This window comes from Mercenaria mercenaria, chromosome 1 (genome assembly GCF_021730395.1).
Source record: "Mercenaria mercenaria strain notata chromosome 1, MADL_Memer_1, whole genome shotgun sequence".
Taxonomy (NCBI): Eukaryota; Metazoa; Mollusca; class Bivalvia; order Venerida; family Veneridae; genus Mercenaria; species Mercenaria mercenaria.
Genome location: NC_069361.1, coordinates 101,196,505 through 101,209,022, shown reverse-complemented (window position 1 = coordinate 101,209,022; position 12,518 = coordinate 101,196,505). Strand labels below are relative to the sequence as shown.

General features: G+C 35.8%; 2 protein-coding genes across 6 annotated transcripts in view; one reads left to right on the top strand and one right to left on the bottom strand.

The window, feature by feature from the left end:
* Positions 1-12,518, top strand: part of LOC123563949 (lysosomal-trafficking regulator-like) — a 132,002-nt gene that overhangs the window by 90,427 nt on the left and 29,057 nt on the right. For 4 of the 5 annotated variants that reach the window (XR_008366313.1, XM_053518789.1, XM_053518793.1 and 1 more), the window contains 10 exons: positions 3,262-3,347; positions 3,982-4,143; positions 5,580-6,026; positions 6,823-6,956; positions 7,383-7,454; positions 7,746-7,877; positions 9,349-9,522; positions 10,432-10,508; positions 10,918-11,106; positions 11,809-11,954. Coding sequence is in view for 4 of the 5 variants with exons in the window: in XM_053518789.1 (XP_053374764.1) it covers positions 3,262-3,347; positions 3,982-4,143; positions 5,580-6,026; positions 6,823-6,956; positions 7,383-7,454; positions 7,746-7,877; positions 9,349-9,522; positions 10,432-10,508; positions 10,918-11,106; positions 11,809-11,954 (1,619 nt within the window). In the remaining variant the exon portion in view is untranslated. The remainder of the gene's footprint in view (positions 1-3,261; positions 3,348-3,981; positions 4,144-5,579; positions 6,027-6,822; positions 6,957-7,382; positions 7,455-7,745; positions 7,878-9,348; positions 9,523-10,431; positions 10,509-10,917; positions 11,107-11,808; positions 11,955-12,518) is intronic. The other variant, XM_053518799.1, reaches the window with a different exon arrangement.
* On the bottom strand, positions 838-9,672 carry LOC128547090 (C-type lectin domain family 4 member G-like). The gene is made up of 2 exons (XM_053518809.1): positions 9,652-9,672; positions 838-2,117 (listed from the first exon to the last, which is right to left on the bottom strand). The coding sequence occupies exons 1-2, from the start codon at positions 9,670-9,672 to the stop codon at positions 978-980; spliced, it is 1,161 nt and encodes a 386-aa protein (XP_053374784.1). The 3' UTR covers positions 838-977.

The following is a 12,518-nucleotide window of genomic DNA, read 5'->3' as shown; positions in this document are numbered from 1 at the left end:
TGATAACATTATATTTTAATAAAGTATTAAAATTGGTATTTGATAAATAGTTATATTTATGACAGCAACCATAATAAATAATAGTGAAGGACCAGAAGTCTTTTTTTTTCTACTACTACTTTTTTTCTACATCTACTGATGCGGGAGGCATATAGTGATCGTCCTGTCCGTCCGCCCATACGAGGTTAACCAAATTGGACATGTTTCGTCTATCATCAATACCCCTTACTAGAATGACTTGATACTAATGCAGATGTAACCTGTGAACATTCCTCATCTTCAGACATCACCTGACCTCAGTTTGACCTTGACCTCATTTTGGACTTAGGTTGCTTTATATGGGCCATCTCTTGGTTAACCAAATGGGACCGTTTCGTCAAGCATCAATACCGCTTACAAGAATGAATTGATACTAATACAGATGTAACCTGTGACCATTCCTCATCTTCAAACATAACCTGACCTCAGTTTGACCTTGACCTCATTTTGGACTTAGGTTGCTTTATATGGGCCATCTCTTGGTTAACCAAATGGGACCGTTTCATCTAGCATTAAATCCGCTTACAAGAATGAATTGATACCAGTACAGATGAAACCTGTGACCATACCTCATCTTCAAACATCACCTGACCTCAGTTTGACCTTGACCTCGTTTTGGACTTAGGTTGCTTTGTATCGACAAGGATGCCACCGGGGGCATCAAGCATTTATTGAACGCAGCTTCTTGTTTGTACATAATCTTTCTTATTTTGAACAGTTAGGACTTTGACTCCACAAAAGAAATTTTAATGTCACTTCATACCGTGATAAATGGCAAAGATTGAACAAACAAATCTATAAGTGGAATACTAATCACCTTTATTGATATCTCTAATAGATATTGCTTGTGTGAAACATACCTGTTTTCATTAAGGTCTATGGTATTTTAAGGTTAACATAAGGGATTAAAAATTATAAAACTGATGATGGGCAGTTGCTTAATCCAGTTTTGCAGTTTGACATATATATCCTATCTTTGTGTTACAGTTCAGATCATTCCAATGCCCTTGGTGATTCACATAAGTTGACATACAGTCCTCATTTCTATAATTATCAGGGTTTCCTGATGTCCAGTAACTATAATTTACACTAGCATGTGACTCTTTCCATATCCAGGAGCCTTCACTGGAAATATCGGATGCTCCAACCCAGTACATGTCAATCTTGGTTGATATTGATTGTGCAAGCTCTGCAAGGTCCTTAGCTTCACCTCTGTGCTTGTGTTCTGCAAGATAGACTCCCTTTGACTTGCAGTCATTCAGGGCATCTGACCAAGACAATTCTGAAGTACTGAAATAATAACATGACTGGCCATAGCTGTACCAGCGTGGAAGACATGGGGTTCTCGCTTTTATCTGATTAATAGTCTGCTGCATTGTGCTCATCTGATTCATTACAGTATCCAGAGTTTCTTTCAATGTTTTTACATCTCTTTCTAATTGGTCAATTTTCTTTACTTTTTGATCCAGTGTTTTAATGTCTTTTGCAGTTGTTTTGATATTTTCTGTCAGTGATTTCACATTTTCTGTAGTGTCTTCTTGTGCATGTTCCATGACAAGGATTTTGCTGTCTATAGTTTCTATGTCTTTTACAACTTTACCAATTGCCTTTCTGTGCTCAGCCTTGAAAACACTCATGTTGTTCAACGTTTTTATGTCCTGTACAACTTTTTCAATGTTCTCTGATTGTTTCTTTACCAAGACCTCTATATGCTTCTGTCCATGTGCCAACGCATTTACATTTTCTTCAAGCATTTGATTGTGTTCACGCACAAATTTCTTTTCTGACTGCAGAGCTGAATATAACATCCTCGATGATACATGTGTTTCTGCTTGCACAGCTGTTTCCATCACAGTCACATTAGGCTTCATCAAGTGATTTGGATTCTCCGTTGGACACATTGATTTGTTCATTTCCTCCATTTTGTCCCATACCTCTATCATGTCCAGTCGGAAAGCAGCAATATCAGTGTTGACTGTATCCAGTTTAACTTCAACATTTGATATCCGCTTATTTAGTCTATAAATAGAACTACAGACTTCTTCAGCATAGAATGCTATGATGCAGATTAGCAATAGCTGAATACAGTATAATTTTTCCATGATCTTTTTTATTTGTTTTACTTGCCTTTTTATAAGTAGTCCTTTTTACTTTATTACAGTAATGTGAATAAGAGGTTAAGATTTGTAAACAGTATTGTTGGTAGCTTATCACAACAAAAGTTTAAGTGTCTTAAGTTATAAAAAGTGAAGTGTAATATATCATACAGGGTTGTAGCTTGGCTACAAAGAAATGTGCTCTCATGAAAGTCACTTGTAAGTGAGTGTTAGAATGACTTTCCCAGTGTTGCTGCTTACTACCCAACAAATATGACTTTGTATTTAAGTTTATTAGCAATTAATCCCTTAATGTTTTCCACTTTCAAAATGAATTTTATGCCTAGTTGTATTGGAATATACCAAGTCCGCTCCAGTACATCACTGATACTTGATGCTTAAAGGAAATCAGATCTTGTTTCAAGTTCATTAGAAGTGTTGAACATTCATTATGCTTGTTATAAATTCTATTAAACATCTTATGCATGGCCAAAACTTTCTAAGTAGCTCTTGAAGAAAACTGCACAAGTCTGCATTCTTGATAATGTAATTGTCCCATTTTGTTCCATATTATATAACTGTAGTGTCATACTGATTTGATTATGTTTGAGTGGAGCTAAATATTAAAAGGGTGTATTTTTCTGTTCCTTGATTTAATGACCATGTACTTCTTTCTTTAAGATTCACCTATTTTGCTATGGAATTGAGTTCTTCCTTGTTATGAAAGTCTTTATATTACCGTTAATGCTATAGCATATTCTTGTGTTGGCATATGTAAGCTTTATTTATAGTTGCCACTGGCAGCCCATATGGGTGACCCCTTCAGAAGACTTAAGTAATTTAAGTGGCCTGATTTCATAGTCACACAGTGTTATCACTGGACCACTGTGTCTAGTCTTATGCTGGGGTACATAGACCTCATTTATTTCATAGTGTTCCTGTACAGTCATCTTTTTAAAGGAATCCTGTAGCTGCTATAGAAATAGTGCATATAGGATATATTACTGACCATTGTTAGTGTCCAGTATTCTTAATTAACCAGCTTTTTGTGTTTAAGCTTCATTTCATGTACATAGTTGCGTCAGTACATGTACATAGAGCTAAAATCAGTTTTATATCATTACAGTGCAAGTGGCCCTCAACATTACCAACATTTTGAAGACATTCTGGTGTTGCTACAGGATTTGGAGTCTGCAGAAATACAAACACAAGGTTTGTGTACAACCTCACCTGTTTTATATTCTATTTTTCTTTGTTAGTATTTTTAGCCAGACTATTCGAAGAATTATCGGAGCTAATCTATTAACCCTGGCGTCGGCGTCACTCCTTAGTTAAAGTTTTGCATGCAGGTACATATAGCTATTATTTAAAGGCATATAGCTTTGAAAGCTATTTTTTCTTTTTCTAGGTCAGTTACCAACCACAAGTAAAGTCCCATCACTCTGACATGTATTTTGGCCAAATTATGCCCCCTTTTGAACTTAGAAAATCCTGGTTAAAGTTTTGCATGCAAGTTACTTTCTCCAAACCTAATGCAAATATTGAATTGAAACCACATGTTTTCTTTGAGTTTATAAAGCTAGGTGATAGCATCAAGTCCCGTAACTCTTTACATGTATTTTGCAAAATTATGTCCCATTTTGAACTTAAAACTTCTGGTTTCTCCAAAACTAATGCAGATACTGGATTGAAAGTCTATAGATATTTTTTACATTTAGGGTAATATTCCTGCTTCTGGGACAACAATTCGAATAGTTGAGCGTTGGCTGTCATAAGGACAGCTCTTGTTAGATATAAACAATAGCCTTTAAAGAGTAAACATTTATTTTACTGATGTTTTCACCAGGCATTGACAGTAAGAATGTGCAGATGTTACGGACCTTTCAGCAGCATATTTTTGTAGCCATCATGGATTTGGTGGAGAGAACAAGTGAAGAAGTCAGTCAGCAATCCTCCCTGAGTTTCTTCTCTAAACAGGCACCATCTAGAAGTCAATCTACTGCATATGGTACACAATTTGTGACAACTTCTTTTACTATTGTAATTGTTTTAACTGCCTTTTGTTAGCAATCTTCTCAGATCAGACAGTAGGAAGAGCTTTATGCTGATTTGTGGGTGTTAAGTCAGATTTAGTACTTTATAACTTGACTTATTACATATCTAAGGTTGTACATTTTCCATTTCACTTCCAAGTAGGGAAGTATTATTTGCTTGTAAAGAAATAGAATGTACATGTTGGGACACAATTCCTACTGATTTATGTACATTACCTCTAGCCATCTGATGAAAATGAGATTTTGGCACTTACTTTAACCCTTAAAATAACTGGACACAATTGATTCTGCCTTTGCGACCTGTGTAGAGCATGATCAGCCTGCATCTGTGCAGTCTAATGATGATCTGCACTGTTCGCTATTCATGATCTGCACTGTTTTTGGTAAGCACCCCTTTTAACAGGTAATGGTACTGTCCAAATTGGAAAATGGACAGTCATGTTCATTATAGAAATTTAGCAGGTTAAGGGTTAATGCAAACACAGAATAAAAATAGTTATACTAACATAAATGAATGTATAAAATTTCTGTTCAATTTATCTTCAAATCTTGAAATTCACTAATTTATATCTCCATTAACAATATCAGTTTGGGCCAAAATCGTGATATATCTTGCCTACCAAATCAGTAGATTTCATAGTATGTAAAAGAAAACTGAAGATTTGTACTTGACATTAAAAGCAGTTAGGAGTCATCTTTGTTTTAGTATCGCACTTGCATTCAGTAGGCATTTTGTTTTATATGATATCCACTATGAATAATGGAAAGTTTGACAATATTTCTTTCCATTTGCATATATGGCACAATACCAGAGCATTAGAACTAACATTACCGAGATAAATCTCTTCATTTCATCAGTATTATTTTTACTGACTTCAAAAGTTTTGTCAATAAAATCCTTAAATTATTTGCCTTTGTCAAAGGTTTAGCCCTCTATACTTACCTGAATTTTAGTTTCCACACATACTTGCCTAAAATTTTCCAATTAAATCAAATTATTTATCAACAAATCCTTTAACAGAAATCTTCCCCAGGACCCCAAGCTCACAGTGTTCATGTTGTGTGTAAAGCTTGCCTATATAGGACAAAGCAAAAATGAAGTTCCTACATTGCTATCAGAAAAAAAATGGTATAACACTGTCTTAGTGTTGTTACCATAGAACAGTGTTGAACTGCATAACTTTTACAGTGAATATTTACAATAATCTATTTAAGGATTTGTGATATTGATGCTTCTACATAACGTCATATCAGAAGATAATTTACCTTGATTTTCTTGAGAAAAATTTAAGATTTTAGTAAGAGAAATTACATTGCAGTGCTAGATTATTTTATGCTAGCTTTATATGATTCTGCAGGTATTTAAACTGATTTGTATTTATTTCCATAGCCAACAATCCCGGTTCCTTCCCATCATTCCCTACACACAGAAACCTCTCCTTGCAACCACAACAATTCTCTTTGAGTGGCACCTTTGGTAGGTTACCATTCCGTAAAAAATCACCTGGAGGATATTTTGTCCAATCAGATCATCCATACAATGAGACACCAGCCAATAGCGGATCAGGAGACAGTGATAGTTCCCAGGATTCCTGGTTCACAGGAAGTATACACAGCACACACACAGTGAACCTACCTGTAAACAAACAATCATACAGCAGGACAAAGTCAATGGACATCAGTCATGGTAGATTGATGAGAAGTAACTCACTCCTACAGACGGTGCTGTCCATTGGGAAAAGGAAAAAACTTGTGACAGTGCCTATATCACAGAATGAACTGATAGAAAGGTTGAAGAAAGTCATCACATTTGCTGTAGATTCTGCCATGTTTGCAGGTAGGAATCTACTAGAACACTTGTTATTATCAATATTCTTTATACACTACTTTATACAGATTCAGCAGAATTAATTTATGTTAAAAGGAAACTAGATTCTGCTGCATATCCACATAGAAAAAAATTCTTGCCTACCTAGTTGGGAAAGTATACAATTGACCAACTAAATGCCATGGATATATATTCCTGTCTTTCTTTAGGATGAACCTTGTCTAATTGTCTAAAAGTGACAAGCAAGAAAAATGATCTTACATGTTTTTGCAACCCTCTGGATAGCACTGATAATAATGCTAGCTAATGTTAGGTTTCATGCTATCACTTATCACTGTAAAACTCATTTTCCAGAGGCATTATCTTTAATAACAAGAAGCATTTAATGATATGCCAGCTTAGGCTATAGGTCAAGGGCTTATTTTCTAAATGAATCTGTTAAATATGGACAGTATATGTTGGTATGTATTTATAGATGAGTCTAATATGTAAATTTGAAAAGAAAATATCTCTGTAAAACAGACATAAATCGCCAGCCCATAGTTTGTTCTATGGACTGGTTGATTTTTCAACTCTCAAATTCTGCTGGGCTAAAGCCGAAACTTGAACCAAAATTTTATGAAAATGTTATTTCTGATGTCATGTTATAAAACACTTCATGTTTTGACTACTGATCAGCAATTCAACCCATAAGTACATAATATTTTCATTGTGCGTTACAATCAACTCACTATTAGCAGACTGAGGTTTGCTCCTTATCAAAAACTTAAGGAAATATACACATGTGTCATTGTAATTCAAACAGATCGTAAACCTTGTGAAGGTCGCCGTGTTGTGTTACTATTGGAGATGTCGCCACAGTCAGTCAGTGTAGAGAGAGATTACATGAGAAAACTTTTCACATTTACATACAAGGCATTTGAAGCAACACTGCCTCAGGTGATTATAGCTGTTACAGCATGTTTTACATTCTGACAGTATCATAGAAATGGGCTTTGTCAATTACAGTTATATATTTTATGTATCTGCACAATACAATTTCCTGTTCCCTGTTTTTGTGTAAGGTTGTATTGCTCTGAAAACTTGAGACATGAAATTTTAGCTTGTTACCAGAAAAGTTTGAATGGTAGAACAAATGGTGCAGATTTTCAAAATACCATTTACTTTGTTCTCAGTTATGATAGGTCCTGTTCCCATTGGTTGTCTAGCAGTAACAAGTACCATAGCTTTCCTTACACCTTACTTTCTGGCATTGCGTTTAACATTTTATCTCTTAACTGCAGAATCTGTGAATTAATATAATTTAAAGTCTGGAAAGGGTGATGAAGAAACTCTGTTTAACTAGTATTTTGTGACTATTTGTAGGAGAAAAGTTCTTACAGTAAGAGAAACAAAAATGTGATCATGTGGGGAGCCAAAGATGTTCTCAGAGTTCAGGTATGTATACATGGTTTTGTTCTGATTCTTCCACCATTTTCACAGAGAAATGCATAAGTTAAGTATTTATTAATAAGATATCAAAAAAAAAATTGATAACCAATTTTTATGGTGAAATGTTTAATTTTTGCTGAGAATTTTATCATTTAATTCCGCAAAAGGGTCTCAGTACAAATTGTATACCAGCTTGGCCTTACCCTGAAAACCTGTAGAGACAATTTTATGTAATGAATAGTACTTATAGTGTGTGTGTGTTCAAACAAATGCTGAAAACTATATTTTTATTTCCAGCTTGGCAGATTGTTGGGTTTTATGTTATCAAGTAGACAGGAGTTTGATCAGCGTGCCTTTGCTCTGTCATATATATCTGGAGAACAACGTGGCTTTGAGGTGCTTAAGATGATTGTGCCTACACCAGAAGTTGTATGTAAACATTCTTTTCAGTTAATGTAAATGGTTTGAAGAGAATTCTAATTTATTTTGTAGACAGGTTGTTTTGAATTGACAGTTACTGTTACAGTTGAGGTTGTCTTTCCTGGTATGTCAATGCAGATAGGGGTTAAAATGTTATAGCAATTTCATCAGCAAACATTTGTGATGTTGAATCTTCAAGTTGAAAATGAAAATCCTATTACTGGTATTACAGTCCTGACTTTAAAAATGCAGTACATGTATCTATATGTGTTATCTCAAAGACAACTTGTCTACATATTGTTTCATAATTTTTTCGAAGAAGATTGAGTATATTGTTTTGCAGATGTCTGTCAGTCTGTCTGTCGGTTGGTATGTAGACCAATCTGTTTCTGGATGATAACTCAAGAATGTTTGGGCCTAGGATCATGATTTATAGGGAGGTTGGTCATAACCAGCAGATGACCCTTAATTATTTTGAGATCAATAGGTCAAAGGTCAAGGTCACTGTGACCCTGAACAGTTAAACCATTTCTGGATGATAACTCAAGAACGCTTTGGCATAGGATCATGAAAGTTGTTAGGGAGGTTGTTCATGATCAGCAGATGATCCCTATTGATTTTGAGATCAGTAGGTCAAAGGTCAATGTCACAGTAACCCTGAACAGTTAAACCGTTTCCGGACTATAACTTGAGAACGCTTAGGCCTAAGATCACAAAACTTAATAGGGAGGATGATCATAACCAGCAGATAACCCCTGTTGACTTTGAGTTCAGTAGGTCAAAGATCAAGGTCACAGTAACCCTGAACAGTTTCTGGACGATAACTTGAAAACCTTTGGGCCTAGGATCACGAAACTTTATAGAAAGGTTGATCATGACCAGCAGATGACCCCTATTGATTTTGAGGTAAGTAGGGAAAAGGTCAAGGTTAGATTGACCCGGAACAGGTCTATGGTTTCCGGATGATAACTCAAGAACTCTTGGGCCTAGGGTCATGAAAATTGATAGGGAGGTTGGTCATCACCGGCAGATTACCCCTATTGATTTTGAGGTCAGTAGGTCAAAGGTAGAGGTCACATTGTTAAACCAGTTCCAGACGATTACTCATGAAAGTTGATAGGGAGGTTGGTCATCACCGGCATATTACCCCTAATGATTTTGAGGTCAGTAGGTTAAAGGACAAGGTCACATTGACCCAGAACAGTAGAACTTTTTTTTGCCAAATAACTAGAGAATGCTTTGATCTAAGATCACATTTGATACGGAGGTCACTTATGACTAGTAAATGACCCATAATTATTGAATTGAAAATTATTGCTTTGAGGTCAGTATGTCAAACATCCAGTGCACAGTGACCAAATAATTATTGTTTCTTGTGCAGTTACTGAATGCATCAAGCGAGGGGTGTGGGGTGGGGGGGGGTGCATTTTGTGTTCTACGAGCTCTTGTATCTGTTAACATGTAAATAATTCTGCTGCAGGGCAATGACCTTGGATACTTTATCAATGACCTCATGACACAAGGAAGAAGTTGGTTGTCAAGGCAACAGAATGTAGATGGCTCAAAAATGATAAATCACCTACGTAGTGCAGGATTTGAGGTGTTTTCTCCTAGTAGTCAGCAAACATCGGCTGCACAGGAGCGCTTGCAAGAGGTAAAGAAAATTTGGATGTAGGGCTTATTGCTTTGTTAAGCTATATTGACATTCATGTCTTTTTTCTGAGTGGTTAAGGTTAATCACTTCAAATCATTTACCCCTCATCAATGTGGGTTCGAATATCACTTGAGGCACAGAATTCTTCATGTGAGAAAGCCATTAAGCTTGTTTGCGGGAGATTTGTGGTTCCACCCAGGTGTCCTGTGCCTGAAACAATGAGGGGCACCTGGGGTCTTCCTCTGCCTTCAAAAGGGGCCTCCGTGGCCGAGTGGTTAAGGTCGCTGACTTCAAATCACTTGCCCCTCATCGATGTGGGTTCGAGCCCCACTCGGGGCGTTGAATTCTTCATGTGAGGAAGCCATCCAGCTGGCTTACGGAAGGTCAGTGGTTCTACCCGGGTGCCCGCTCGTGATGAAATAATGCACGGAGGTGCACCTGGGGTCTTCCTCCTCCATTAAAAGCTGGAAAGTCGCCGTATGACCTATCATGTGTCAGTGCAACGTTAAATCCAACAACAACAACAAATCTACCTTCAAAAGCCGGAAAAGTTGCCATATGACCCAAATGGTACCGGTTGACTCTATACCCACCAGAACAAACAAAACACATAATTTCTTATTCATTATGTACATTTGTTTCAATTTCTTGTCTAATTCTGGTAGTTACTTATCAGTAAAATGTTAACAAATTTTGTAAAAATTCTCAACATAGGCTGTTTTGAGGATGTTTGAATTTACTTTTAAATTAATAGAAACTTTGTTTATCTGGCTAATTGCATAGTAGCAGAAATTAATGTCAAATGTATGTGCAAAGTGGAAAAAAGCAAAAGAGCTGATTTAGAATTGTTAAAATTGTAAAGACCAAGAAAAGGTTAATGATGTAAATTTATTTTTTGTTTCTGTACAGAGAAAGAGAATTATTGAATCTAGGTATGAAAGTCACAAAACATTGTGGATAAAGAGGAAAGAGATATCATTGAACAGGTTTGTCTCTGGCACTGTTTATAATTTCATAAGTCATAGTTTGAAATTTTATTATTTGTTAGCAAAGATTTAATAAGTGACATAAAATGCAAACAGTTTTTGAAGCAAGCAAATTTCAAGCAAAGCAGTAGCCAGAAGTGCTACATGAACGTAGTCGTGGTTATTCAAATCTGGAATTTGGCTGAAAACCACAGTATTACCAGTTTGCATTTGTAGGACAAAAGAAAATTACGGCAAAATACCCCTACTTTAACGTTTGCCAATGTTTATATGAAAACCTTATCTTTAAAAAGGAGTAAATACCGATATGTTGTATTGGAAGAAAACGAAAACGTCTAATACTGTGACACGGTTTAAAAAAGATGACACAAACTGTGACAAAGGTTTTATTTTGGTTTGTGTATTTCAGGATATTTCATCAGTTTGACAGCCAGTCTGCTCGTCTGAGTGATAGTGCAATGGAAGTCACTCAGACTGTGACCCACTCACAGACACTGGAAAGGAACAAGTTTGTTGAATATTTAAGACAAAAGAAAACAGATAGTATAGAAGTAAAGAAACAATGGCAGGAAATTGTACAGAATCTTACACATGAAAGGTAGGAAGCAGTATAAAGTACATATGGTTGGTTCATTACAACATTCAGGCATCACAACTGAATGAAACTTCATAGTACATGCCTTCCCCATGATACAAAAATGTAACATAGGTTCTGTAACTGTCTGTTTGAAATTATCAGGGAGTTAGTATCTCAGTAACTAAATTTTGCAACTAAATAAAACTGTGCACACTTCTTAGCCATAGCTTAGCCAAATGAATGATATAGGCTCCATAACTTGCTATCATTCTGATGAAATTATGCCTATTTTTATCTTCCTTGAATATATTTTGTTATTCCATGCTGTGAAATAGAAAATGCTTTTAGTTGATCAGTTTGTCCATCAATTTTTGTATAACCACCCATCATCTTGCAAAAGCAACTACAAAATATTTCATTTTTTACATTCTTTTAATTTTTCAATTTTTTTATATTGTCTGTTAGTCTTTTAGTATCCTATCATTATCACACATTACCCCTCCCTCCTTCGAAAAAAAATGAAGAAAAAGTCTGTAAAAAGGTCTATATGGTTTCTGTTCCAGCTACTAAATGTGGTACAGATATAAATGAGCATGTGCAGTAATTTTACCAACTCTATAGGAAAATTTAAACCATGTTTGTACCACTAATGCTACTGAAAGAATGAGATCAAAGTTTTGGCTTGTAGGTTTATTTTGCAATAATATTTCCTTTGTTTTTCAGAGCCCTGTGGTATGATGAGAAGTCTTATCCCCAGTCCTGGCAGCTGAACCCCACAGAGGGTCCCTGTAGGGTGAGAAAGAGGCTCCAACGAGGACATCTAGGAATATTGCCAAAATTTCTCAAGAAAGAATTCCAGCATAAACTTTGTAAGGAAATACACCTCTTAAATTCATGTCATGCAAAATTAATGCAACAAACATTAATTCACTTTTAGAAAGAACTTTAAGTGCTAGTGTTTTTAGCTCACATGTCACGTAGTGACAAGGTGAGCTTTTGTGGTTGTCTGTCCTTTTGTGGTTGCAGCTATATAGAGACTTCATTTATAGTTTGATTTGATACAAACTTGCAAAATGTCTTTAACATCAATAGATCTTGGATTCCATGATGAATCCGTCAGATCCAGTCATAGGTTCCGGATTTACGGCCCCTGAAAGACCCCTGAAAGAGCCAAAATTTGTTCATTTTTACCTTGTGAACATGGTAGAAGTGACATTTTACATTCAGTTTTAACTACATTTACACACAACTTTAGTCACAATAAGATCTCGGTTCCTTTCGAAAACCGGCTAGATCCCGTCATGGGTTCTATCTAGTTAATGCCCTTGAAAGTGGCAAAATTTTCTATTTTGGCCCTTTCAGCCATAAAGAGATTTCATTTATGCTTTGATTTGATACAAACATGCACAGAATGTTTCAAACTTGCACAGAAT

Coding starts and splice junctions, on each gene's coding strand:
- LOC128547090 (XM_053518809.1), bottom strand. CDS start 9,672: ATGAAGAATTCTGTGCCTCAA. Junction 2,118..9,651: donor TGAAGAATTCTGTGCCTCAA/GTGATATTCGAA, acceptor TACTGTATTCAG/CTATTGCTAATCTGCATCAT.